General features: G+C 37.0%; 1 protein-coding gene across 3 annotated transcripts in view; it reads left to right on the top strand.

The window, feature by feature from the left end:
- AFG1L (AFG1 like ATPase) overlaps positions 1 to 27,934 on the top strand; it is a 244,364-nt gene that overhangs the window by 172,777 nt on the left and 43,653 nt on the right. For all 3 annotated transcript variants that reach the window (XM_066373529.1, XM_066373528.1, XM_066373527.1), the window contains exons 9-10: positions 24,372 to 24,442; positions 24,699 to 24,799. In XM_066373529.1, the coding sequence (XP_066229626.1) occupies positions 24,372 to 24,442; positions 24,699 to 24,799 (172 nt within the window). The remainder of the gene's footprint in view (positions 1 to 24,371; positions 24,443 to 24,698; positions 24,800 to 27,934) is intronic.

Raw genomic sequence — 27,934 nt, 5'->3', positions numbered from 1 at the left:
AGTTAGGGGGAGGGGGAGGGGCACAGAGAACTAGATAGAGGGTGGCGAAGGACAATCTGACTTTGGGCGAGGGGTATGCAACATAATTTAATGACAAGGTAACCTAGACATGTTTTCTTTGAATATATGTACCCTGATTTATTAATGTCATCCCATTACCATTAATAAAAATTTATTTAAAAAAAAAAAAAAAAAAAAAAAGAAGATGTGGCACATATACACTATGGAATACTACTCAGCCATAAGAAATGATGACATTGGATCATTTACAATAAAATGGTGGGATCTTGATAACATAATACGGACTGAAATAAGTAAATCAGAAAAAAACAAGAACTGCATGATTCCATACTTTGGTGGGACATAAAAATGAGACTAAGAGACATGGACAAGAGTGTGGTGGTTACGGGGCAGGGGGGAAGGGGCGGAGGGAGAGGGGGAGGAGGAAGGGCACAAAGAAAACTAGATAGAAGGTGACAGAGGACAATCTGACTTTGGGTGATGGGTATGCAACGTAATTGAATGACAAGATAACCTGGACATGTTTTCTTTGAATATATGTACCCTGATTTATTGATGTCACTCATTAACAATAAAAATTTATTTATTAAAAAAACAAAAAAAATAAAAATAAAATTTTTTCTTGACTCATATTAATTTCTGATTTAATTAGATTTCTTTTTTATCTTGTTCTTATAAGGAAAACATTAATTTTTTCCACAACAGATTTTAATGTGCCATGCTATATATTGCCCTATTTAAGCATGTGTTTATTTTATTACCCTCTGCTTAAATATCTGGAGTTGGTTCCTGAATATGCAAGTCTGCTACCCCACATCAATTTCACTAGCACCCCAGTACCTAAAAAGAAAATTATTGATAGTTTCCCTGCTGGGGAACACCAGGCACTGCCTTTTGATTTCATATAAGCAAAATCTCACATATGATCTTTAACTAAATAGAAATATTTATTAACTCAATATTTTATTTGTCTAACTTTCCAAAGCCAATTAATAATAATCCCAAACACAGTTCAAATTAAACCAAAGATTTTGAAGAATTACCCAAAAAGTTGGCATGTAACAGTTTCTATGGTTTATAATATTTTTGGTTTACAGAAAAACTAATTCATATAAGGCATTGTATGTTTGTGTGTAATCTATTTCATTTGTAGTTTTATATCACATTAAATTTAGAAATCCCTGAGTATCTTTACAAATACATTTCCTAGTGTTTTTGGCCTATACCAAGAAGTTTTCTATTTCATATAAAACAAACTCGGAGAATTTAAATTGGCAAGGTATAAACCACAGAGAGCTGAGTGCAAATATCCAAATTTATACATAGATTAAAGTACCCCATGGTTGTCCAGCTTTTCATTTTTCTGTAACCACATGGTTTCTTCCCAAGAGATGAGCCCAATAAGATAGATCCCTGTGTGTGGAATATATAGTAGTTTGCCTAAATCCAAACAGGTCAACCAAGCTTTGGGCTTCTTCTTGCATTTGGATGGGGTCTTGGACCAGTAATTTATTTTGCATTGCTTGGTGTTTGCCATGAGTAACACCATCTATACCGTCCAGAGAATTTAACTGCTTCAGATTAGCTCTCTGCTTAGGGGCTGGTGGCACCAGAGGTTATTACTTTACACATATGACCAGCATCTCTTTTCAGACAAGGATATACCACTGCTGAGGGATGCAGAGGATTTGCCCCAGGCCATTTCCCCATCACTTCTGTGAAGCTTATGGTTTCTTGAGGAGAGGTGGTCAAGTCATCTTTGAACTCACCCTGCCTCTTTTCATTTCCCATTTTTCATTCAGAAGCTGAGTAATACAGCTTCTTTTTTTTCTACTAACTGTGGAAGGAACTAGGGATGAGGAGTGGGGAGAGGGTTCTTATGTAAATACCCTATCCCCATCATACTCAGATACAAGCACCCTATTTTCAGCATAGCCTCAGTAGATTTTAAACTGAACCAAAAGGGATGGAAGGAGGTGTTGGATCTGGTACTTAATTTTACCTTACTTATAAGCTAATAGGTTTGCCTGTTATTATTTCATAGATAATGGTAGAAAGCACAAGAGACCCAGGCCAGAGAAAAAAGATTTTATTAGTCTTGGCACAGATAGCATGTTCTGTTGGTTCCCTCCTTGCCCTTGTCCCATTGGGGGGAATGGTGAGTTTTGCCTAAGGCCCAGATGGATGACTGTATCGGTAGTAAATTGTGTTGTAGGGGAGTAACTCTGACTTTGGGGAATGTACTATTTTATAGTCAGAAGTAAGCAAGCTTGCTCTGTGTCTCAGGGTAGACATTGCCTCATCCGTCAAGGTTTCTCACTGCAGACACAACCTTGAGAAATGGTTAAGGTCTTGCATTCTTGGCAGACTGGACAAGATGCGTAGGTGAGTAAATGTCCCATGGAGGACTCTTTCTCCCAACAGGGGGCATTCACCAGACTTATAACCTTAAAAAAGTCAGACTTTCTTTATTTCATTTAGCTCCTACTCACCAAAGTCATTCACCATGTCAACAAAATGACAGCTGAACACATTATTCAGTTATTTAATACCTTAATTAAATTATCTCAAGACCATTTCAATTCCATGTATATAGGGACTATAGATCATTCTGAAAATGATGAAAAGTATAAGTTACAACTTTTCAGACACTGCCCCAAAATTCACATATTTTTTTACCTGGCTAATAAATATAGTAGAGACTTATCCATGTTTTGAACAGATTTTTAGAAAGAGGTTTCTCCTTAAATACTTTTACCAATAAGAGTGTTATGTCCCAAGTACTCTTCATATTCCACTTGGGAAACATCTATTACAAATATGAAATAATTTCTGAGATTATATTCATGAACACCATTAATATATATGTTATATATTATATATATATAGTTGTTGTTGGCAAAAACACAAAGCTTCAGAGCTATGGCTCTGTTTTAGTTCCATGAAAACACAGACTGGAATTCTCACAAGTTAAAATATACTTTCCCACATTTAAAAACTTCTTGTTTCTTGCCTGTGATATTCCCTACACATACTCTCCCACTTTTAACTGAGAGTAACAGATCAATAAAAATTTAAGATATTTCTTAACTCAATTGTCACATCTTATAGCTAAAACTTTGGCGGAGATCTGTGTTCTGCCCAGAATGTTGTCATCTTCCAGTTCAGCAGAGTCTCCCATTCCAGGTGTTTCTGACCCAGACATTAGAATCTATAGGTTTGGTCTTAGTTTTTCTTACCAGTTAGAGTACCAGCCCCATCATTTATATTCTGTTTCAGTTCCCACTAAAGAACCTCTGAAGCATCTGCCAATAGAAGCAACTTGAAAATTGTTAAGTCCAGCTCCCATCCTTTTAGATTGTAATTTGTTTTCGTTTTATGTACTAGACTGTCCATAATCCCCTACAGGCTGTATATAGACTCCATTGAAACAATTTATTTCTCATCATCTACAACAGTTTTCTAAGAACTTATTTTAATTATGGGCCTGCTATGCTCCTTTTCCCTTCAGGTCCCTGAATTCTCTCATGTGTCTTTTAGAGTCTTCTATATTCATGTCATTCCTATTTCTGACACTAGTTTGTGTGGTGCCACAATGGAGCAGTGATGGTATTGAAAGGGAAATGCCACACAGTTAAAGTATATAAAATTGATTTAGCAGCAGAGGATACAAAAACATATCCATATGGAGTCAGCTGCACAAACAGAAGGCAACATAGCATATGCTCACTTGAAGCTGTTTCTCTGGCCTACAAGTTGACAAAGAGAGCAGCACAAGGATCCCAGTCACCTTTGCATTCTTGGTTGGTTGGGTTGGGTGAGAGTCTGGCTTTGTGCCTGCCTGCTCATCAGGTATGGTTACCAGATGCAAACCCTAGGACATGCTTGAATGTTCATTGTCAGTGTGGACCAGAGGACAGTTTCCCACCCTTTGTCAAGACCAGACACTGGGTCTTCCTGAACTCTTTCTCAGAGAGCAAAGGACAGAATTTCTACCCCTGGTGATTAGAGAAACTCTAGTTTTATGGCAGTTGATCTGGGCAATCTTTCAGTCTAGGGAAGGGAGGAAGACTGATGGAAATATTTTTTTGATGCTTACCGATTAATTCCTTCTTACTGTCATGATGCAAAACATAGAGGTTTATCTACTTAAAAGATAATCATATTTATAAACTAAAATATTTACATCTAGGATGTGCTTCAAAATAACCCAGTGTGGGAGAATTAAGGGAAGGTATAGATGAAACAAGATTGGCCATGTATTGAGTGGGTGATTGCTACCTAGGCTTTATTATACTATTGTCTATATATTTCATGTATGAAAATTTTCATAATAATTTTTAAAGGTACAAAACTCTATTTTTTTCTAGTTATGTGCATGAGAGTTTTAGTGATTCTATTGATTTTCTCAAAGAAACAGCTTTTGTTTTATTGATTTTTCTCTACTGCTTTCTGTTTTCTATTTCATTGAATTCTGCACACTTTTATTTACTTTCTTCTGCTTAATATGGGTTTAATTTGCTCTTCTTTTTCTGGTTTTTAAAGATAGAAACCCAAGTCTTGATTTTTTAACCTTTTCTCTCCTGTTACATAAGCATTTTAATATTATAAATATTCTAAGTACTACTTTAATTGCATCTCATACATTTTAATATGTCATATTTTATCATGATTTATTCTGTGACCCATGGGTTATTTACAAGTGTGTCATTCAGCTTCCAAACATTTGATGATTTTTCTGTACATCTTTCAGTTACTCATTCCCAAATTTACTTTGTTATGGTCAGAGAACCTATGTTGCAAGGTTTGCATCTTTTAAATTTATTAAGGCCTATTTATGGCCCAGAATATGATGTAACTTGAACATGTTTCTTGTGCACTTGAAAAGAATGTGTATTCTGTTGTTGGTGGTAGAGTGTTCATTAAATGTCATTTGGGTCAAGTTGGTTGATAGTATTGTTCAAGTCTTCTGTTCCTTCACTGATTTTTTCCTCTACATTTTCTATCAATTATTGACATAGAGATGTTGAAATTTCCAAGTATAATTATGGATTTTTCTGTTTCTCCCTGTGTGTAACTCATTCTGGTATTCTACCTTGTAAATTCTAGCTGCCAAAAGGCCTTCCAAAATTCTAAATTCTGTTCTCTGAACTCACAAAGACCATTGGGATCTGTTTGGGTTCCCTCTCCTGAAACCTAGAAACTCTCACCAGATAGTAAATTGGGGCTCACCTTATTTGCTTCCTTTCCCTCAGAGATCATTGCCTGACATCCATTGTGTGAAAACCGTGAAGGTTTCTAGATAACAAATAATAAAAGAATAAGAATTTGAATAGGTCTAGAATATTACCATTTTGAAAAACCATCATAATTTGGACCTAGTTAATGATTATAAATTCTATTATAATTGCTAGAGAAATGGAACATGAATTTGAGCAATTTATAGGAAATACTAGAGACAATGGAATATGTAAAATGATATCACTGGAGTATATTAATCAAAATATAGACTAGGGCCCTGGCCAGATAGCTCTGTTGGTTAGAACATTGGCCCGAAATGCAGAGGTTGATGGTTCGATCCCTAGTCAGGACACATACAGGAATGGATTGATGTCTCTCTCTCTTTCTTTCTCCCTTCTTCTCTGGTTAAAATCAATCAATAAATTTTTTAAAAATGTAGACTAGATTTTTAAAAATTACATAACTAAATTGCTTCTTCAGTAATCAATAAGAAAATGAGATAGATGGAGAGGGAACCTAAAAAAGACTTGAAGATCATATAAACCTCTTCCCATAAGTGGCCTGAGGTGACCTCTGACAATGGTTCCCTGTTCACTTGACCCAGAAAATCCCACAAAATCATGCCAACCAAGAAATTAAAATCTTTGTGTCTAATTTAAAAATAATCATGAAACTTCCCAGGCTATCAAGCATGTGCATCAAAAAGTTATCAAGTATCTGAAGAAGCAATGTTTGTCATTTTGTCATTGCAATGGTAGAGTTGGTAGGTGTGCCCAGGCCAAACAATAGCACTGGACATAGGGTCAGCGGCCCAAAAAGAGTTCTGAATTTTTCTGCACATGATTAAAAATACAGAGTAATGCTGAACATAGGGGTTTAAATGTAGATTCTCTGGTCATTGAGCACATTCAGGTGAACAAAGCTCCCAAGTTGTGGTACAGAATTAACAGAGCTCATGGGTGGATGAACTCATACATGAGCTGTCTCTACCACACTGAGATGATCCTTCTGGAAAAGAACAGATTGTCTCTAAACCAGAAGAGGAGGTTGCACAGAAGATAAAGATATCTCAGAAAAAACTGGAGAAACAGAAACATTATGGCCTGAGCGTAAATTCAGCATTAAGTAAATGCTAATAAAAGTTAAAAAAAAAAAAAAAGAACATGCAAAGCCAATTGTGGTCTATGGAGCTTATTTGGATCCTGAATCAAACAAATTATAAGAATAGAAGCAAAAACAAAACAAAAAATGATGGGACAATCAGAGCAATGCAAACATTAATTGAATGTGTTGTAACATTAGAGAATTATTGTTAACTTTGTTAGGTGTGATAAAGATATTTTTATTTTTAACAGCTTTATTGAGCTATACTTCACACGCCATACAATTCTGTGTTAAAGTGTATAGTTTAATGACTTCTAGTATATACACACACTAGTGTAACCATTACCACAATTCATTTTAAAATATTTTTATCACCTCAGAAAACCCCCACATTCCTTAGCCATCCCCTCTTTCTCCTCACAGATATCCCTGTCCCCCAACCAGCTTAGAAAATCTACTAGTCTACTTTCTGTCTCTATAGATCTGCGTCCTTAATATTTTATATAAATGGGATTATAAAATGATGTGGTCCTTTGCGGTTGCCTTCTTTCACTTAGCATAATAGTTTTAGGATTCATCCATGCTGTATAGCAGGTGTCAGTACTTCATTCCTTCTTATCATATTCCATTGTCTACATATGCAGCTTCTATTTATCCACACAGCAGTTGATGGATATATGGGTTATTTCTACTTTTTGGCTCTTGTGTGAAATGCTGCTATGAACATTCATGTACAAATTTTATGTGGACTTATATTTTTATTTCTCTTGTATAAACCTAGGGGTAGAATTTCTGGTTATGGTAATTCTATTTAGTTTTTTAAGGAACTTCCAGACTGTTTTTCCAAAGCAGCTGTACCATTTTATAGTTCTACCAATAGTGTATGAGAGTTTCCATTTCTCCACATCTGTGCCAACACTTTCTGATTATATGTAGACATCTATATTAGTTTCTTAGGATGTTGTTACAAAGTGCCACAAACTGGGTGACTTAAAACAACAGAAATTTATTGTCTTACATGCCTGGAGGCCAGAAATCAGGGTCATGCTCCTTCCAAATCTTTTGAGGAGAAACATTCCTTGGTTCTTCTAGCTTCTGTTGTTTGCCTTCAATACTTGGTGTTCCTTGACATATAAATGTGTCACTCCATTCACTGCCTTTGTCATCATATGGCCATCATCCTATGTTTCTCTCTCATTTTCTTATAAAAACATTAGTCATATTGGCCCTGGCCAGTTGGCTCAGTGGTAGAGCGTCGGCCTGGCGTGCGGGGGACCCGGCTTCGATTCCTGGCCAGGGCACATAGGAGAGGCGCCCATTTGCTTCTCCACCCCCCCTCCTTCCTCTCTGTCTCTCTCTTCCCCTCCCGCAGCCAAGGCTCCATTGGAGCAGAGATGGCCCGGGCGCTGGGGATGGCTCCTTGGCCTCTGCCCAGGCGCTAGAGTGGCTCTGGTCGCAAAGGAGCGACGCCCCGGAGGGGCAGAGCATCGCCCCCTGGTGGGCAGAGCGTAGCCCCTGGTGGGCGTGCTGGGTGGATCCCGGTTGGGCGCATGCGGGAGTCTGTCTGACTGTCTCTCCCCGTTTCCAGCTTCAGAAAAATACAAAAAAAACCCCCCAAAAAACATTAGTCATATTGAATTAAGGACTCATCAGTTTAATTATATCTACAATGACCCTATTTCTCAATAAAAGGATTTTTTGAGGTACTGTGGGTTAGGACCTCTACATCTTTTTTTGGCAAAACACAATTCAACCTAAACACTCAAGCCTTGGTGAGTGTGAAACAGAGCTTCATTGTGGTTTTTATTTTGATTTCTCTGACCAATGATGTTGAGCATCTTTCATGTGAGTGTTACTGTTTGTATATCTTCTTAGGAGAAAGATCTTCAGATAACTTTGCACAGTTTAAAATTGAGTCATTTGTCTTTTTATTATTGGTTTTTAAATCAACCTTGTGTTTTGGGGATAAATCCCACTTGGTCATGATATATAATTCTTTTTGTATGTTGCTGGATTTCATTTACTAGTATTTTGTTGTGAATTTTTGTGTTTATATTCATAAAAGATATTGGTCACTAGTTTTCTTTTCTGGTGATACCTTTCTCTGGTTTTGCTATTAAAGTAATACTGACCTGATAGAATGAGTTGGGAAGTGTGCTCTCCACCTCTATTTAGATTTTCTCTTTCTTCTTGAGTCAGTTTCAGAGTTTGTGTCTTTCTAGGAATCTTTTCATTTCAGTTAGGTTGTGTGTTGGTGTACATTTGCTAGTAGTTTTCCCTTGTAATCCTTTTTATTTCCATCAGGTCGTTAATAATGTCCCTTTTTTCCTTTGCTGATTTTGGTAGTGTTGTCTTCTCTTTTTTTCCTTGTTCTTTCTAGCTAAAGGTTTGTCAATTTTGTTCACCTTTACAAAGATCCACCATCTGGTTTTGTTGATTTGATATTTTATTTTTCTGTTTTCTACTTGATTTATTTCTACTCTTATTCTTATTTTCTTCCTTCCACTTGTTTTTGGTTTAGTTTTCTCTTCTTTGTCCAGAGTCTTATGGTGGAAAGTTAAGTTGTTGGTTTGAGATTTTTTTCTTTTTTTAATGGAGCTATAAATTTTACAGCTATAAATTTTCCTGTAAACACAACTTTAGTTGTATCCCATAAGTTTTAGTATGTTGTGTCTTCATTTTCATTGTCTTAAAGTATTTTCTCATTTCCCTTTTGATTTTTTTTTTTTACCTATTGGTTATTTAGAAGTGTGCTGTTTAATTTCCACATATAAGTAAATGTTTTTTGTTTGTTTATTTGTTTTTAACAGAGACAGAGAGAGAGTCAGAGAGAGGGACAGATAAGGACAGACAGACAGGAACGGAGAGAGATGAGAAGAATCAATTATCTGTTTTTCATTGCAAGACCTTAGTTGTTCATTGATTGCTTTCTCATATGTGCCTTGACTGCAGGCCTTCAGCAGATTGAGTAACCCCTTGCTCGAGCCAGCGACCTTGGGTCCAAGCTGGTGAGCTTTTGCTCAAACCAGATGAACCCGCGCTAAAGCTGGTGACCTCGGGGTCTCGAACCTGGGTCTTCCGCATCCCAGTCCCACGCTCTATCCACTGCACCACCGCCTGGTCAGGCAATAAATGTTTTTTTAATGTAACAGTGAAGTATTTATCCCTATAAGAAGTATAAAGTTTCATTAACATTGAAATGTTTCAAATTCAAAATGAAACATTGTATGTTGTGAAGGTCAGTAATGGTAATGAATCTGTGCAGGCCACCTGTAGGGAAAACACTGCTATAGGGGGAACTATAGTTTATTCTCAAAAGTAGATGCACAGTATTATCTTTCTCATAAGAATACCTGCTGATATTTTATGAATGAGAAAGTCTCTTTGATATTACAGACTTTTAACTGTATATTAGTAAAAAACAAAACAAAACAAAAAAACCCCCAAACAAACAAAAAAACACTTTTTGCTTTATATCCTGTAGGGCATAGTTAGGTTGGCTATTTATTTTGTCTGTTAAAATCATGAAAATGTCCTATTTGATATAATTTAGATGCACATTTAAATATTTATTAATCTTGTGTTAACTCAAGGACTAGTGAATTAAAATTAGTTTCAAGGGTTTGAAACTTTGAAACACTACCTAAAAAGTGGTACAGCATCAAATGAAATTCATTTTGTTTCAGGTTCTATCAGCTCAGCACCACTTTTATCTTTTATTCCTTTTTTGAACTTGTGAACTGTCATTTGACAATAGCATATCACAGTGTTTGTTTTCCAGGAGACCATTCAGGACTAGAATAATGCTGGCCCACCATTTCTAGCTGAACACATTGACAAAATATTCAACTGGATGGCTGTACTCATCTAGTAGAGTGTAGCTAGATACACAATATATATGTGAGTAGATAAAACATATATTTATACACATAAAAGTACAGAGTAAGGTTTTTTATATTTCTTTAGAATTCTTATCTTCTTGTTATTTCATCTTCAAATAAATTATATTTATAACTAAGGGTCAATCTTCAACATTAGAAAAGCTGATCTGGCGAAAGTCCTAGGTCTTCAGTTACTTGGCGTATACCCTTTGAAGATATTAAAACTGCCTGTCTTCTCTTTCCCAGGTGGATGTGACCATCTTCTCCCGAAGAGGAGTTAGCGCTTCTTACTCCCTAGCTTTTTAATCTTTTTAAAAATCTTTAATCACTAAAGCCTTTCTGAAATTTTATGAAAAAGAAATATTTTTAGATCTACCAACTTGCAATTCTATATTTTATATCACTGATTAATTTGTGGGGAAATGCAATATATAAATTTGATAGAAATTTTATATGGAGTTTGGGGGTAAGGAGGGGGTGGTGAAGGTCTGGAATTTGAGAGCAAAAGGTGCTAGATCCCACTTTCTGTATTATACACAGGTCAAGATTAATGGAACCGGGTAAGTTACTCTCCAGGTGATTGAGAAGGGTGGGAAATTTAGAGACTGAAATGGATCTCTGAACAGTCAATTAAGCCTAGGAGTGATTGAGAAGAAGATAAATACTAGGACAAAATCCATCCTAACAACTGATTCCGTTATGTAAAACAAGCCTACAGCATTTGAAATGCAACCAAGTCTGTTTTATATTAAAGCAAGTATAAACCAACTTAATCTTGGACCTGCCTCCAGCCCCAGATTATGTTTGGTGTGAGCACAAAGAGCATACAGCATGAATGCACAAGGAATCAGTAGAGTGAGAAGGCTCCCTGCCAGGGAAATTTGGCACAGACACTCTAAGAGGAAGGGGAAATTTCTCCCTCGTTGAATCAACTTTGGCTCTGTGGAATAGAGAACATGGAGAGAGGGACCAAGAAAAGCCAACCCTATTCTACTTGTTGGTACCTTAACAAGCTGTTGATTTTTAAAAGGGGATGAAGGGGCAAAGTGTGGGTAGCATTCTGTTCCCCTGAGTCAATCCTAATGAAGTGGAAGGTTCTTAAAGAAATTAATTTCCACTTAAATTCATGCGGGACCCTCTTCTAGAAACCTTCACTTGTTTGGGAATTTTTGTTGAGAATTTCAAACGATCCAGCAATAATAAGGTCTTTTTTTTTTTTTTTTTAACATGTTCTGTTTCTTGAGTCGAAGTTTGATGTTGAATGCCTTATTTCAGCTGTAGAAATTTCTCTGAATTGGAATGACTGGCTACTTTACCCTGCTTATTAATATGACGTGGAAAAATAAATCATGATTCTTATACTTCCAAAGCAATCAGGCTTTTAATTCAGAGTACTGTACTCACAGGATTCCTGTGTGAGTTGATGCCAAATTTCCTGGCAACGAAATAGTGGTTGATTTTAGGGCTTTTTTTGACTTAAAGACACAGTGGTACTCCTCAACAGGAAATAGAAAGCAGCCCCTCCACTGAGTTTCTGATCTTAACAAAAGGTGACAGAAGCAATGAAATGGGTGGATATTTCGAGGAAATTATAAAAGAAAGAGAGTTCATGCTTTGCTTCTGCCCCCAAAACCCCACTTCCCAACAAGAAGCTTATGAAAAGAGTGACTTCACTTCAGAAATGACTTTAATTCTCTCACTGTGGTCGACACTTGATTATCTGTGGGCAGATTTTCTATTTTGCATCTTATCTGCACATAGGACTACTATACAGTAGCATCTCACCACTGGAGCAATTACCCAGAATTAAAGGAAGTCACTTAAATTCTTTATCGCTACTCAGTTGTAAGAGCTTATGTTTCTGTCTCCCCTAATAAAAGAAAGGGGATACGGTTCATAACATCTGAGCTTAATTTCTGTGTTTTCTCCAGATCATTTTGATGTTACCCAAGTCACCGTTCCTTAAGATATGCTTCTTTGTGGTTAAAATGGAACTATACAAAGTTGAACAGAACATTTTCTTCCATGCTATGTGACATGATATTCTTGTAGCCTCAAAAAAAAAAACAAAGCAAAAAACAAAAAAACAAAAAAAACCCTCTGAATGTAGCTCCGTTTTACACTGAAAAAAAACCCAAACATGTTTAATTTAGTGCCATCTTTAAGCTGTATGTTTTTCATGCAATTACTATTGACTACCAGGTTTTGTACCTCCTCAACTTTTTTTTTTTTTTCCTGTATTTTTCTGAAGCTGGAAACGGGGAGAGACAGTCAGACAGACTCCTGCATGAGCCCGACCGGGATCCACCCGGCACGCCCACCAGGGGGCGATGCTCTGCCCACCAGGGGGTGATGCTCTGCCCCTCCGGGGCATCGCTCTGTTGCGACCAGAGCCACTCTAGCGCCTGGGGCAAAGGCCAAGGAGCCATCCCCAGCGCCCGGGCCATCTTTGCTCCAGTGGAGCCTCGGCTGCGGGAGGGGAAGAGAGAGACAGAGAGGAAGGAGAGGGGGGTGGGGTGGAGAAGCAGATGGGTGCTTCTCCTGTGTGCCCTGGCCGGGAATCAAACCCGGGACTTCTGCACGCCAGGCCGACGCTCTACCACTGAGCCAACTGGCCAGGGCCACCTCCTCAACTTTTATTGAGTAGGCTGGAATATTTTCCAGCTATGTTTGTAATTTGAATCACTATTTGCATTTTTATTTATTTATTATTAATTTTAATGGAGTGACATTGATAAATCAGGGTACATATGTTCAGAGAAAACATCTCCAGGTTATTTTGTATTTGCATTTTTATTATCTGTATATATCCATGTATATTTTTTATACACTTGTTTCCTGCATATGCTGATCTTAGGTCTTGTGTCCCAAACACTTGGTTAAAAAACAAAACAAAACAAAACACCTGACCCTGTTTTTGTTTTTGTTTTTTTTGGTTTTTGCTTTTGTTTGTTTGTTTGTTTTATTTCACAGGCATGATTGTATTTCTGAGTATAGATTTTAGTATACAGTAACGTTGCTGTATATTTAAATACACAGTAGTTTCACTGGGAAACTGACAGGAGGGTGCAGGTGTCACAGACTCGCTGCTGTCACTCCAGTTTTCTCGAATATAAATACCTTTTTTTTTCTTTCATGTTTTTTTAAATTTTTTTTTGTTTTTGTTTTTTTTTTTGTTTGTTTGTTTTCATTTTTCTGAAGCTGGAAACAGGGAGAGACAGTCAGACAGACTCCCGCATGCGCCCGACCAGGATCCACCCGGCACGCCCACCAGGGGCGAAGCTCTGCCCACCAGGGGGCGATGCTCTGCCTATCCTGGGCGTCGCCATGTTGCGACCAGAGCCACTCTATCGCCTGAGGCAGAGGCCACAGAGCCATCCCCAGCGCCTGGGCCATCTTTGCTCCAATGGAGCCTTGGCTGCGGGAGGGGAAGAGAGAGACAGAGAGGAAGGCGCGGCGGAGGGGTGGAGAAGCAAATGGGCGCTTCTCCTGTGTGCCCTGGCTGGGAATCGAACCCGGGTCCTCCACACGCTAGGCCGACGCTCTACCGCTGAGCCAACCGGCCAGGGCGTTCTTTCATGTTTTGAAGTTCAAAACATTTCTCTGACTGAAATTATTATAATAAAGTTATAATCTTAACATTTTTTACTTTAAAAAGTCAAGCAATGTTAGACGTTTTTAAAAATGGATTTCAAATTTTTATGTATATTATGACATTAATTAGAAAATCCTTCTGGATTAACTATTTTATTAATTAAATAGTATATGTATTTTTTTATGCCTCACCTATTTCCAAAACAATTTGAGGCAACTTACATTAAAATAATGTATAATACATTTACCATAATCACTAAAATGGAAGAGCTGGGAAATACCGAGTGTTGACAAGGATGTGGCACAAGTGGAACTCTGTACCCTGCAGGTGAGAGAATCAGCTGCTCCAACCACTGTGGAAACTGACAGTGTCTACGAAGCTGAACAGAGGCTCACTCTATAACAGTGTTTCCCAACGTGGGGCCCACGCCCCACAGGGGGGCCATTCAATAGTTAAGGGGGGCAATTTGAAAATAGACTCCACACGACTTTAACTCTTTCGCCCCGGGCCATTTAAATGCAATGCTAGATATCGATGCCAAATTTAACAAAAAATGCAATTCTTAAATAATTGCGGTAAATAATTATTAAGTATAATTTCGTTTGACGAGACCAAAATATCAACTGGGTGATTGGTGTCGTCAAGTAAACTTCGTCCTGGGTTCACCACGGAGCGTGCCGTCTGCCGCGGGGGAACCCTGGACGTTTTAAAAACTCGCTCAACAACGCAGTTATTCTCACCTAATTGGCCCATCGCAAATTCTGTAGTGTTTTACATCATTCAGTTGGTGTTAATTTGAAATAAGTGTCAGTCAAAACTGTTGTAAAAGCTCGTTGATTTAATAAATATACATATATATATTGTATAGATATAGTTGGTAAGTATTTTATTTTATTTTTATCAATATTAAACTCTTTATTAAGTACTTCTTGCATCGGGGCTAGAAAGCACTAATATTTTATAAATATTATTGGGGCTATAATAGTGCATGCACGACAATTTTAATTTTAGAAGCATAACTTTCCAGAAAATTTTGTCAAGTGGAAAAAATATAGATACCTTTTGATTTGCAGTGGTAGTGTAGTAAATGTGTTATATACATTTAAATAAATATGAATTTTTAGTATACGTTTACTCTATGTCACATTGAATATATTTTAACACATATTTTAATATTAGTTTTTAGTTGATCTTATTTTTATTATAGCCCATAGTAAAATGAGTGGTGCAAGCAAGAAAAAAACTCGGAGGAATATTTAAAATTTGGGTTCATACCCGCTGTTCACGATGAGCGGATTCCTTTTTGTCTTTTATGCCAGCAATGCTTGGCCAACGAATCAATGAAACGAGGTCGTCTTGAGGCGCATTTGAAGGCAAAACATAGTGCTCATATTAATTCAGATTTGAGTTACTTTAAAACTTTAAAGAAAAATTTTGAAAAAAGAACAACATTAAAGTCTCTATTTACTGCTCATACTTCAACTAATAATCATGTTCTTGAGGCTAGTTATCAAATTTCTTTATTCATCGCTAAAACTGGAGAAAATCACAGTATAGGAGAGAATTTAATAAAACTGTCAATATTAGCATTTCTTAAAACAGTTCTTGAAAAAGATGACAAAGATGTAAGAGCTATGCCACTCTAACAATTCTGTTAGCAGAAGAATAGACGAAATGAGTGAGGATATTGAAAAACAACTTATTGAAAAGCTGAAAACAAGAAAATTCTCCTTGCAAATGGATGAATCAACTTTGAGAGACAGTGAGGCAGTATCGATAACTTACGTAAGATATATTGATAAAGGACATTTTGCTGAAGAAATGTTGTTCTGTAAAAGATTAGAAAGCACCACTACCTCCAAAAATATATATAATAAGCTAAAAAACTACTTAGATGTCAATGATATACCAATGAAAAATATAACATCTTGTGCTGCAGATGGTGCTCCCAATATGATGGGCAAGAAAAATGGCTGCTTAAAATTGATGAAAGATGCGAATCCAGAAATGATTCTTGTGCATTGTGTTATTCATAGGGAAAACTTGGTAGCTAAAAACATCTCGCCTGTTCTGAATGAAGTATTACATACAGTAATAAAGTGTGTTAATGCTCTTAAAGCTAGTGCCAAATGTGAGCATTTTTTCAAGCTATTTTGTGAAGAACAAAATGAAGACCATGTGAGACTTTTACTTCATACTGAAGTAAGATGGCTATCTAAAGGAAACTGTTTGAAAAGATTTATGGAACTGTTTGATACTCTTAGTGATTTTTTAAACGACAAACCTGAAATGAAGTATCTGTTAACAATAGATGGTAAGCCTGACCTGTGGTGGCGCAGTGGATAAAGCGTTGACCTGGAAATGCTGAGGTCGCCGGTTCGAAACCCTGGGCTTGCCTGGTCAAGGCACATATGGGAGTTGATGCTTCCAGCTCCTCCCCCCTTCTCTCTCTCTGTCTCTCCTCTCTCTCTCTCTCTCTCTCTCTCTCTGTCTCTCCCTCTCCTCTCTAAAATGAATAAATTTAAAAAAAAAAAACTATAAAAAACAAAAACAAAAAACAATAGATGGTAAAGCATTTGTGAGTTATTTAGCCGATATCTTTGAAAAACTAAATATATTAAATAAGCAACTTCAAGGAACAAATCAAACTCTTGTCGATGCAAAAGCAAAGATATTTGGTTTCATTACCAATATTGAGTTATGTCAGAAACATATTAACAAAAAAAACTTTAAACAATTTCATTGGCTCCAAAAATGTGAAGTAACTGATACTGCTTTACTTGTTATTGTCAATCATTTGAATATTCTATCGGCTGATTTAAAAGAAAGATTTTCTGATTTAAAACAAATTGATTTCCCAACATGGATGATGCAGCCAATGTTAGTGGATTTGTCTGATATATCAAATATGCAGTGTCAAGAAGAACTCACAGAATTGCAAAATGATGAGTCAGTTAAAGCTTTATTTAATATCAAAGGAGTGATGGCATGGCTTTGTGAGGAAACAGAAATCAAATACCCAAATTTAACCAAATGTGCAAGAAAACTATTGCTACCATTTCCATCTTCATTTTTAGCTGAATGTGGATTTAGTGCTGTAAATGATTTACTGGTAAAAAAAAGAAATCGGCTGGATATAACACAACGTGGAGACTTGAGACTAAAGCTAACCAAATTGGAACCTAATATAAAATCTCTGTGCAGCAAGCATCAAGCGCAAGGATCACACTAAATTAAAATAATAAATTAATATAGAAAAATCTGTATTAAAATTATTTGGAATTTATATTTCTGTTTTTCATTATATGTTTTGAAATTTTACTTACTGTGTTTTGTTAACAATTTTATAGTGATTTCTTCCTAGAACCTATCATTTATGTTTATTAAGTGAACAAATCAATTTTTTAATGTTAAAAATTATGTATGTTACATAGGGGGGGGACATAAAATTTTTAGAAAGGTTAAGGTGGGGCATGGCACAAAAAAGGTTGGGAAACGCTGCTCTATAAGCTGCACTTCCACTCCAGTTATGTACCCAACAGACATAAGCTTATGAAAGGCATATACTTGACTGTTCACAGTAGTGCTATTCATAGAAACCCCAACTCACAAATGCTCATTGTTACAACACTGAGTTGTGTCTCTCCAAAATTCGTAAGTGAAGCCTTTACCTCCAATGTGCCTATCTATATTTGGGGATAGGATCTTTAAGGAGGCAATATTGAGTAAAAGAAGTCATACTCATATTAATTAGGGAAATGAGCTTATGTGAAGCAATATGTACCCTAATGTCCAACTTGAAAACGATTTAGGACACATTCTTAATGATTTGATCAATGCCTGCAAACTGACATTTCCTTCTATCTGAAAGGTTTCTCTGCCAGCAAAGATCAGGACTATCAGTTAGGTAATTAGTGCTTGTATTTAAAAAGCCATTCATTTAAGCCTGACTGGTTTCGGTGCAGTGGATTGAGTATTGGCCCAGGATGCTGAGGGTTTTGGTTGGAATCCCCAAGGTTGCAGGCTAGAACATGGGCTTGCCAGCTTGAGCACGGGGTTGCTGGCTTGAGCGCGGGATCATTAACATGAGCGCACAGGTTGCTGGCTTGAGCCCATGTTGTTGGCTTGAGCAAGGGGTCACTAGCTCATTTTGAGTATCCTGCAATCAATAAAATAAAAAAACAACTAAAGTGAAGCAACTACGAGTTGATGCTTATCCTTTCTCTCCTCCCCACCTCTCTCTCTTCCTGTCTCTCTCTCTCTCTGAGACAAACAACAAACAAAACCGCATTAATTTTAAAAATAACTTTTACATAGTAAATACTTGAGGTATTTAAATTTTAAGATAGTTGTATTTTGAATTTATTTTGTTAATGTTTCATTTTCATGTTTTCTACTTGCAGAAAAAGACATCAGATAGAGATCCTATTTACATGCTATTGAAATATGTAAATTTGTTATACTTAATTGGTCTATTATAGAGATAAACCATGAATTTATTGTTACATTGTCATTTAACAGGAAACTCCTGAAACTTTTAGTGTAACCTATACTAGAAAAATGATTCACTGTTTGTTATATATTATAGACACTCATTATTTGAAAACAAAGTATTGAGATAAATACAGAATAATTTAGGATTTCAGGAATTTTCAAGATTAATATTTTTTAAGAACTTGGAAACACTTTTTCTGGGATTCTCTGATTTTCCAGCTGTGTGGTACTACACACACACACACACACACACACACACACACACACACACAGTCAGTTCCTCTGGTTCTTCACACCAGAAAGACCACAAGTAGTCTGTTGAAGTTTTAGTTGCCCTGAGCAGTACTGACTTTACTGTCTGCAATCTATAAATGGTTAACTTTCCCCATGTTCTTCCCTTTTCACAAGTGTCAGCTCCCTCCAGATTCTGCTTGCTTCTGTTCACTGTGCAGTGCCTTCAGGTTACCTATCTTGTAGTATTGTAGTATATTTTGTCCAGCGTTTATTGCTGCTACCAGCTGGAGGGCCAGTTGGGACAGAGCTTACCTGGTCCTACTAGAAATAGAATCCTTCTCTGTGTTCTGATAGAGAACACCCTCTAGTATCTTCTCAGGAAGGCTACATAGGAAATACATATTTTGAGGGCTCATCTTTTTGAAAATGCCTTTATTTTGCTTGATTAATAGTTTGACTGGGCATGTATAGTTTGACAATAAAGTTCTCTTAGAAAAATTTTAGACGCTATACCATTATCTTCAAGTTTTCATTATTGCTGTTTCAGAGTTTGATGTGAATTGTTGTGAATGATTCTTGACCTTTTTTATTTGACCTGTTTTTCCTCTTGAATTTTTAGAATGTTCTCCTTTTATTTGTGATTTCCTGAGCTTTTGTGATAATGTACCTTGAATTAGAGCTTTCATTTCCATTCTTTGTGCCGGGAGTTCATTGGACCCCTTCAACTTATAAAAATCATGTCTTTTCAGTTTTAGGAAACTTAACTTTATTTTTTCTTTCATTTCTTCCTTTTCTATTTTCTCCATAGTTTTTAGAACTCTTTTTGATTAGATATGGAACCTTCTGGATTGATCTTCTCATTCTTTTATTATCTTTTCCATTTTCTATCTTTTTTGCTCTATAATCTGAAAGATTGCTTCAACATTTTCTCCCAGTTCCTTTCCTGAATTTTTTACTTAGTAGTCAATTTTAGAGCTCTTTCTTACACAGTAATTGGTTTATTATTATTAATGTTTTACCTTACAGCATCCTTCTTTGTATTGTGGATGCAATATTCTTTTCTGTCTAGGCATTTTAGAGTATATTTTCCCCCTTCTGGTCTCTTTATTTATTTATTTTCTTCTTCCAAGATTCTTTCCTCCATTTTTAGAATTTTATTTTTATTTATTTATTTTTATATTTTATTTTATCTTTATCCTAGAGGCTTTACTTAAATGCCTAGAAATACTTGGTTGTCCATTCACACCTAAGAATGAGGCACTAGAAAGCTAAGTAGAAGTTCTGTGTGCATAGAACACATTACTGGAGGGGTAGGGGACAGGTGGCAGGTCAGGTTTACACTGAAGAACGCCTCAGTGCCAGTATCTTCATCTCTCTCTTGGCTATTCAGTTTCCTCCGATCTTTCCATCTGCTTCTTGGGACAGAAGCTTGGCTGGTGGGGATCTGGATGCTCAAGAGGCAGAGACTGTCGGTTTCACTGTTGAATATCTAGGTTTTCAGTATGGTATCTCTCCCCCTGTCTTCATTGTTAATACTGTCCTCCCAGCTGGTAGAGAAGGTACAGGAATCTGTCCAGGTAAAGGGAGAGAATCTAAGGAATTGCCTTTGTCTTATTATCAGAGAGTTTCTAGTCTGAGCCCTTACCCGTGCCTTCAAGTTTATCTAGTAGTGCCAAATCTTCAGAGGGTTTTTCAGTGAGAACTGCTTTGCTTCATCATGGCTCAGCTCCCCACCTTCCACATTCTGACTTCTTAACCTGCTAAAGTTCTTCTCATCCAACTAAGGAAATCAACTCTAGGCTTCTCTTCCTCCAGACTCCCAGGATTTTTCCAAGTGATTCTCTTAGAGAAGCCTTCCCCCACATCACTCGTCTTTGGGGAGGGTAAGTCACCCTCTCCTTTCTTAAGCAGAAGGGAGGGAAAATGCCCTTATCACAAATCCTAGACATGAAGGCCCATGACTCCTGATCCCCTTTCACCTCCTTACAAAGACACTGTGATGCGGGGACTAGGAGGGGGATGTTTGGAGTAGGGCTGGTTCGCTTCCTCATTTAACCATTGGAATGGAAATCTAGATCCAGTGATTGGCGGCCCACTGGTGGTGCTCTTTAGAATTTGCAGATACTTAGCACTTACAACCATTAGCTTTGGGCTTTATTTGCAATTTCAGGACAAGAGGAGAAAGTTGCACTCAAAAACTGCATAATATTCCATTGCATGGCTGTATGCAAATGTCCTTCACCAAATTTCCTATCGTTGGACATTTAGGTTCTTCTAAAAATGTTCCTGATATTACCAGTGCCACAGCAAACATCCTTATAGTTGTTAACCATTATTATTTTTATAGGCGAAATTCCTATGAGTGGAATAGCTGGGTGATGTAATGTGCATGTTTTTAGCACTTTTATTACATCTGATCTGGTTGCCCTGGAATCTTGTACCAGTTTTGAATTCCTCCCAGCAGTGCAGAGAGGGTCCCTTCCCCCCATACTTATGTTTGCTCTGGGAATTTTATCTTTTCCTTATTTCTGCCAGTTTGGATAAGAGAATGGCATCTCATGGTTTTACTTTGCATTTTTGTTACTAATAAAAATGAACAATTTTATATGTGCTTCTTGCCCATTGATCTATCTTTTAAATGCAGTTTTCCTTTGTCAGTCTTTTTACTGGGGTATTCAATTTTTTTTTATCTGTTGGAGTATTTTAATACATTGGTAATATTAATTTTATGCCATAAATGTTGCCACTGTGTTTCCTGGTTTAATATGCTTATGTATTTTATTTATAATATTTTCTGTGATAGAGAAAATTTAAATTTTTATGTATTGAGATAGGTAAGTGACTTAATTCTGTGAGTCTCAGTTTTCTTTTCTAAAAACAGGATAATATACTATATAGTGAGGTGAGGATAGTATAGGTATATTCACTGCTATATGATACTTGCTCAACAAATGAAAGCTCTTTAGTTGTTCCCTGTCTGACACATAAAAATAATTCAGAATCACCCCAAATTTTCACTAGAATTACAAACATACTCAAAGATGTTTAAACTAATAATGAACCTGCATAATAAGTAAATTGAATCCTTTAGACTAATTTAGGTAGGTAATTTTTAATTTTTCTTTTGACTTTTCTAATTCTCAGCCTTAAAAAAAATTAATGAACTCTGATTGATGAATCCTCTTAAGTAGAGAAATCTGAAATCTGAGTGAAATGTGGGAAGACTAGTGTTATCTCATAAATCATGTGTTAAGGGATTATGAACATATTCCTTTCTGGTAAGAATTCCTTTCATAGTGTCCTTATTTATTTTATATCAATATAGATACATCTAATGAAACCAAAACACACTAGCTCCTTTTGCTTTTAAGCCAATGTGACGATAAGTTTCCTGTTTGCCAGAAGGTCAGTAGAACTTACTTCCTGAGGTCAAATGCAAGTTGGCTTAAGTCTGTTCAATTGTAAGTTATATAATCTGCTTTTACAAATATTTATTTTTAGGCCACTTGACACCAATAAAATTTTTTATGTTTTGTAACTTCTCAGTAACTTTTTATGATAACGTAATAAAAATCTTATAAGATGCTGTTATAATAAAAATAATTGTGTACTTTCACATATAATGTCACCATAGATGAAATCACAATAGTAGTTTCATAGATTGCAAAGAATGTTTGGCCTGACTAAAGTCTAGTGAGCCACATTTTAACATCATAGTATTTTACATCACAGAGTAAAAAGAAATCACTATTGAGGAAGTTTGTAAGCTATTGTTTATTCACCAAATATGCTTTTAAAAGTGTAACTTTTGGCCCTGGCCTGTTGGCTCAGTGGTAGAGCGTTGGCCTGGCGTGCAGGAGTCCCGGGTTTGATTCATGGCTAGGGCACACAGGAGAAGCGCCCATCTGCTTCTCCACCCCTCCCCCTTTCCTCCCTCTCTGTCTCTCTCTTCCCCTCCCACAGCCAAGGCTCCATTGAAGCAAAGTTGGCCCGGGTGCTGAGGATGGCTCTGTGGCCTCTTCCTCAGGCGCTAGAATGGCTCTGGTTGCAACAGAGCAACGCCCCCTGGTGGGCATTCCAGGTGGATCCCGGTCGGGCACATGTGGGACTCTGTCTGCCTCCTCGTTTCCAACTTCAGAAAAATACAAAAAAAAAAAGTGTAACTTTCTGGCTTGGTGATAATTTTTCAGAATTAGTTCTTTCTCTACATTGGGCAACATGCCTGTCCTAAGGAGAGCTTAACTTTCTGAAAGCTAGCAGACGTCTTGGGTGGCTGGCATTACTCTCTCCTTTCTATATCTCTTAAATGGTAGCTCACTTTTCTAACAGTTGTGCATGTGTACACTGCCACTGCAAGATGGAAGTGGTTCCAAATGAAGTACCAAGAATGATGTTGGCACAGCCATTTACACATACCTGAGCTTGGCAGTGGCATTGCCATTTACATTGGCTTCTGTGATTTCTTTGTACCTTTAAAGTCTTTTTTTTTTTTTGGTCTCTATAATCACTCTTTCTGTAGTGTTATTATTATCTTAATATGGCTCTATTCAAATGCTGTCCAAGGCTTTATGTAAGTCAAATAGCATTTCTCCTGAAAAGTTAAATATTGCAAATAATGTTTTTAAGATCCTTTGAGGTGGAGTGGTTATTACTTGGAATATGACAATTCCATACTCTCTATAACTGTGTGCTTTGTTGCATTATAAAGGCATTTACTGTAGAACAGTTGAAGAATTAAGTGCTTGTGTGTTAAATATCTGCCACCTGATAATTAGCTTAGGGCCGAAAATTAGTATGGTTTAATTTAAGCTTACTTTAAAGAGAAAATAATTTGTCATATTAATTTTCAATAAGACTTTATTAAGATGGATGTGGTTCCACACCTAGATAACAGTGATTTGTGTGTCAAAATGAAGCATATTGGCGGGGCATCCTAAGTTTGTATGTAGATAGAGTTGAAATAAACTTCCATTTTCACTTGTGTTTTTTTTTTTAACAGCATTTATTTCTTCTGCCAGTTATTTTATTTTATTCACTGTTAATTTATTAACTCCTCTTGAAAATAAGGTGAGAGGAAAAAGGCCATAGTATTATCACATTTATATATGTTGGTTCCCTAAACCATATGGTGATTTCTAATTAGAATACAAAAGATTCTTTGATAAGACTAACTTCCTAGTAGCTAGGATGGTGGGCATCACAGAACGAGTTTTCTTGAATTTCTGACAAGGACACTTTTGAGAGAAGCTCCGTGGTTTATAGTTGTCCTTATACTCGAAGTCTGATAAAGTTATTGATGTGCAGATCAAGTTGATAGTTTGAAGCTGGTAATTTAGTTCTGTATGTTTGATCCTCTCAGTCAGTGGCTTGACTTGATTTTTTAAAAACACAGCTTCAATGTTTAATTTCACATGTACCCTCTCAGAGATTTCAAAGGATACTTTGCTGGCTGCTTGACTGCCTTGTCTATTTGCTTTTGTTTTGCATGCAAGAGAGAACCAGGAGCCTTTCTCCTCATTGTGTACACAGAGTATTAATGGATTTACTCTGCCTGTATGGTCTCATTACTGGAAACAGCCAGAAGCACAGAAGTCTTTCAGTGTATGCAAATAAGACAGAATCATCTACCTGAGAGTTAATATTCTCTGCTTTTAAGTGTATTGTAAATCTAATGTTTGTATTTAGAGCATAACATCCTGTTCTCTTATTTTATGGGCAAAAAGCTAAGCAGGCTCAGGCAGCTGTTTGATGTTGGCTTCAAGTGTTATTAATTTCATATTCTATTATTCTTTTCACTGTAGCACAAGTGAAGCTGATGTGGAGGCTGTCATGGATAAGTTGTTTGATGAGCTGGCTCAGAAACAAAATGATTGTACGTAAGTTAATTTCTCTTGAAAGAGAATACATTTAGAACACAATGCCCAATCTCCACTGACCAATTAATAAGTTCCATTGCTGTATATGGGTTGATGCCACGCTCAAGTGGCAGTCATTGTATCAGCATTTTGTCTAATTTATGTGTTGAATCATGTGCTATTATTCATCAAGCTATGCATTTCCTATCTGTAAGAGATGAATTTTATAGTAATTATCCAGACAAGATTGAGTCTTTGTTCATGTTCCCATAGTAACTAGACCAAGGATTCTAAAAGTGCAAGGCAGAGAGCTGCGGCTGAATAAAGCTTGTGGAACCATTGCCGACTGCACGTTTGAAGAGCTGTGTGAGAGAGTAAGTATCCAGACACGTCCAGACCCATTGGCCTTTTCACATGTGAAAATACTTCCTATTTTCCCCTCTGAGTGTTTCAGGTTTTAAAATACTATTCACAGAGTCAGAACTGATTTAAAAGTCTCATAAGGGAAATTCTCATCTCTATGTGCCATGTGCTTTTTATAAATATTGGCACAAAATTTGCACTTGAAATCTTAAAACAAAAATTAAAAATACAGAGAGAACTGTCAACTGTTGCTGGAAGCCAAAATAAAATCAGCTTTAGGAATATTTTATAAAGGTGAGGCATAAGAGAATTATTTTTTTTAGTTGAGGTGAGGTTAGTATGCGTGGAAGGGAAGGTGAAGTAATATTGCCATGATCCGAGGAAGTATGATGAAGAATTCCTATTTCTCGTTCTTATTACCCATCTGTTATTGCTATAATATATGGCCTACTTGTGTCAGGTTAAAAAAAAGTGGATATTTATAACTGTGACATCTATGTTATATAATAATACATTCAACAGAGAAAAATGGACATATACACACATTCATATAAATGAGAAAGACCTTGATTGCAGATTCATTATAGATATGAGTTCTGTCTTTTAAAACCTCTGGAATTCTCAGTCCTCAATGGATTTTCTGTATATTTATTGGCTATAAGTCTTCATAAATACAAAGGCAGTGATGCAGTGGATAGAGCATTAGACTGGGACACAGAGGACCCAGGTTTGAAACACAAGGTCACAGGCTTGATCATGGGCTCATTTGGCTTGAGCAGGGGCTCTCCAGCTTGAGTGCGGGGTCACCAGCTTGAGCGTGGGATCATAGACATGACCCCATGGTTGCTGGCTTGAGCCCAAACGTCGCTGGCTTGAATCCCAAAGTCACTGGCTTGAGCAGGGGGTTACTTGTTCTGCTGTAGTAGCCCCACCCCCACCCACATCAAAGCACATAATAAAGCAATTAATAAACAACTAAGGTGCCACAGTGAAGAATTAATGCTTCTCATCTCTCTCCCTTCCTGCCTGTCTGTCCCTACCTCCCTATCTGTCTCTCTCTCTGTCTCTTTCTTACTGAAAAAAAAAAGAAATATAAAATCCAAATTACATATATCTTTATGCATAATATCTCAATTGTTTTATATAAATTATAATTCTAGCTGGTCTGGTTTATCTTGACTTTCAGGTAAATAAAGAACAATTGTTTTTCAGTAAGGAGGAAGAAAAAGTCTTCATTTCTAACTGCCATCCATTTCATGAGTACCTTTCTTAAAAGCTAGTGACTTAATTACTTCTAGCCAATATACATTTGTCATTTTTAAACCAGTGAGATGAGCGCCTGACCTGTGGTGGCGCAGTGGATAAAGTGTCTACCTGGAAATGCTGAGGTCGCTGGTTCGAAACCCTGGGTTTGCCTGGTCAAGGCACATATGGGAGTTGATGCTTCCTGTTCCTCCCCCCTTCTCTCTCTATCCCTCTCCTCTCTCTCTCTCTCTCTCTCTCCCTCTCTCTCTCCTTTCTAAAATGAATAAATAAAATTAAAATAAAATTTTTAAAAAAAAGAAATGGGTTTTTTTTTTAAATCAGTGAGATGAACCCACTCTATAATAGTTATTACAGAAATAAAACACTTCAAAACCAATAAGGTTTAGGATTGAGTAGGAGCATCTGGCAGGGTGACAATGTCAGTCACTGTTAGTGAAAGTCGTCACTGTGGGTGATATGGACCCTTCACATTTATACTGGATCAATCTTATCATGGACCTTTAACCTAATATCTCCAGACAAAATTCTGTTAAGGCTTCCATTTAAATTTTGCATACTTTGCTAGAGAAATAAACTTGAGAAAAATCTTATGTGTTGAAAAGGTCAAGTTCCTTCTCCTCCTGCAGAAGGATAAATAAAAATAACACATAAAAGTAAGTCAATTTTCATCTTACTTGACAAAAAGATAGATTATAAAACCACTATGAACTAAATTCCTAGAATAACAATGAGGAAATTACTATTTAGTGAGGAGATGGGAGGACAGGCCTGTTAGATGTTGAGGTAGTAAGGCAAAGTTGGTTTCTTGGAGCTGATATGAGTAGATAAAAATATTTATCTATATTTTTAATGTGCTTATGACTTCAGGAGACTTAATATCAGAAAAGGCCACTAATCAAGGACCAGGATCTTCAGTCTATGGGCTGAAGGTAGTGGGAAAGAAGGTGAATTGGGGCTTTATCTTGAAAAATAAAAATAACACATAAAAGTAAGCCATTTTTTATCTTACTTGACAGAAAGATAGATTATAAAACCACTGTGAACTAAATTCCTAGAATAACAATAAGCAAATTACTATTTATTTTTGGCGTAACTTTCTTGACAAAGTTTTAAGTTGATAAGTCAGTGTCTCTCACACTTCAATTACATAGAAAAACATTTTTACAAACATATTTAAGGATTTCATCAGTTTTTTCAAAATCTTTTTCTTTTTTATAGAGACAGAGAGTCAGAGAGAGTGACAGATAAGGACAGACAGATAGGAAGGGATAGAGATGGAAAGCATCAATTTTTTGTTGCAGCATCTTAGTTGTTCAATGATTGCTTGTTCATTGACTGCTTTCTCATATGGGCCTTGACCAGGGGGGGGGGTGCTACAGCAGAGCAAGTGACCCCTTGTTCAAGCCAGCGACCTTGGGCTCAAGCCAGCGACACTGGGCTTCAAGCCAGTGACCCCATGCTCAAGCTGGTGAGCTCACGCTCAAGCCCGTGACCTTGAGGTTTTGAACCTGGGTCTTCCACATCCTAGTTCGATGCTCTATCCACTATACCACTGCCTGGTCAGGCTCAAAATCTTTTCTTTTTTTTTTGGTGACAGAGACAGAGAGACAGACAGATAGGGACAGACAGGAAGGGATAGAAATGAGAAGCATCAATTCTTCGTTGTGTACCTTAGTTGTTCATTGATTACTTTCTCATATGTACCTTATTCAGGGGGCTACAACAGACCCAGTGCCCCTTACTCAAGCCAGCGACCTTGGGTTCAAGCTGGTGAGCTGTGCTCAAACCAGATGAGGCCGCACTCAAACTGGTGACCTTGGGGTTTCGAACTTGGGTCTTCTGCGTCCCAGCCCAACACTCTATCCACTGTGCCACCGCCT

This window comes from Saccopteryx leptura, chromosome 3, assembly GCF_036850995.1.
Source record: "Saccopteryx leptura isolate mSacLep1 chromosome 3, mSacLep1_pri_phased_curated, whole genome shotgun sequence".
In the NCBI taxonomy this organism is placed as follows: Eukaryota; Metazoa; Chordata; class Mammalia; order Chiroptera; family Emballonuridae; genus Saccopteryx; species Saccopteryx leptura.
This window is presented reverse-complemented; position numbering and strand designations above follow the sequence as displayed.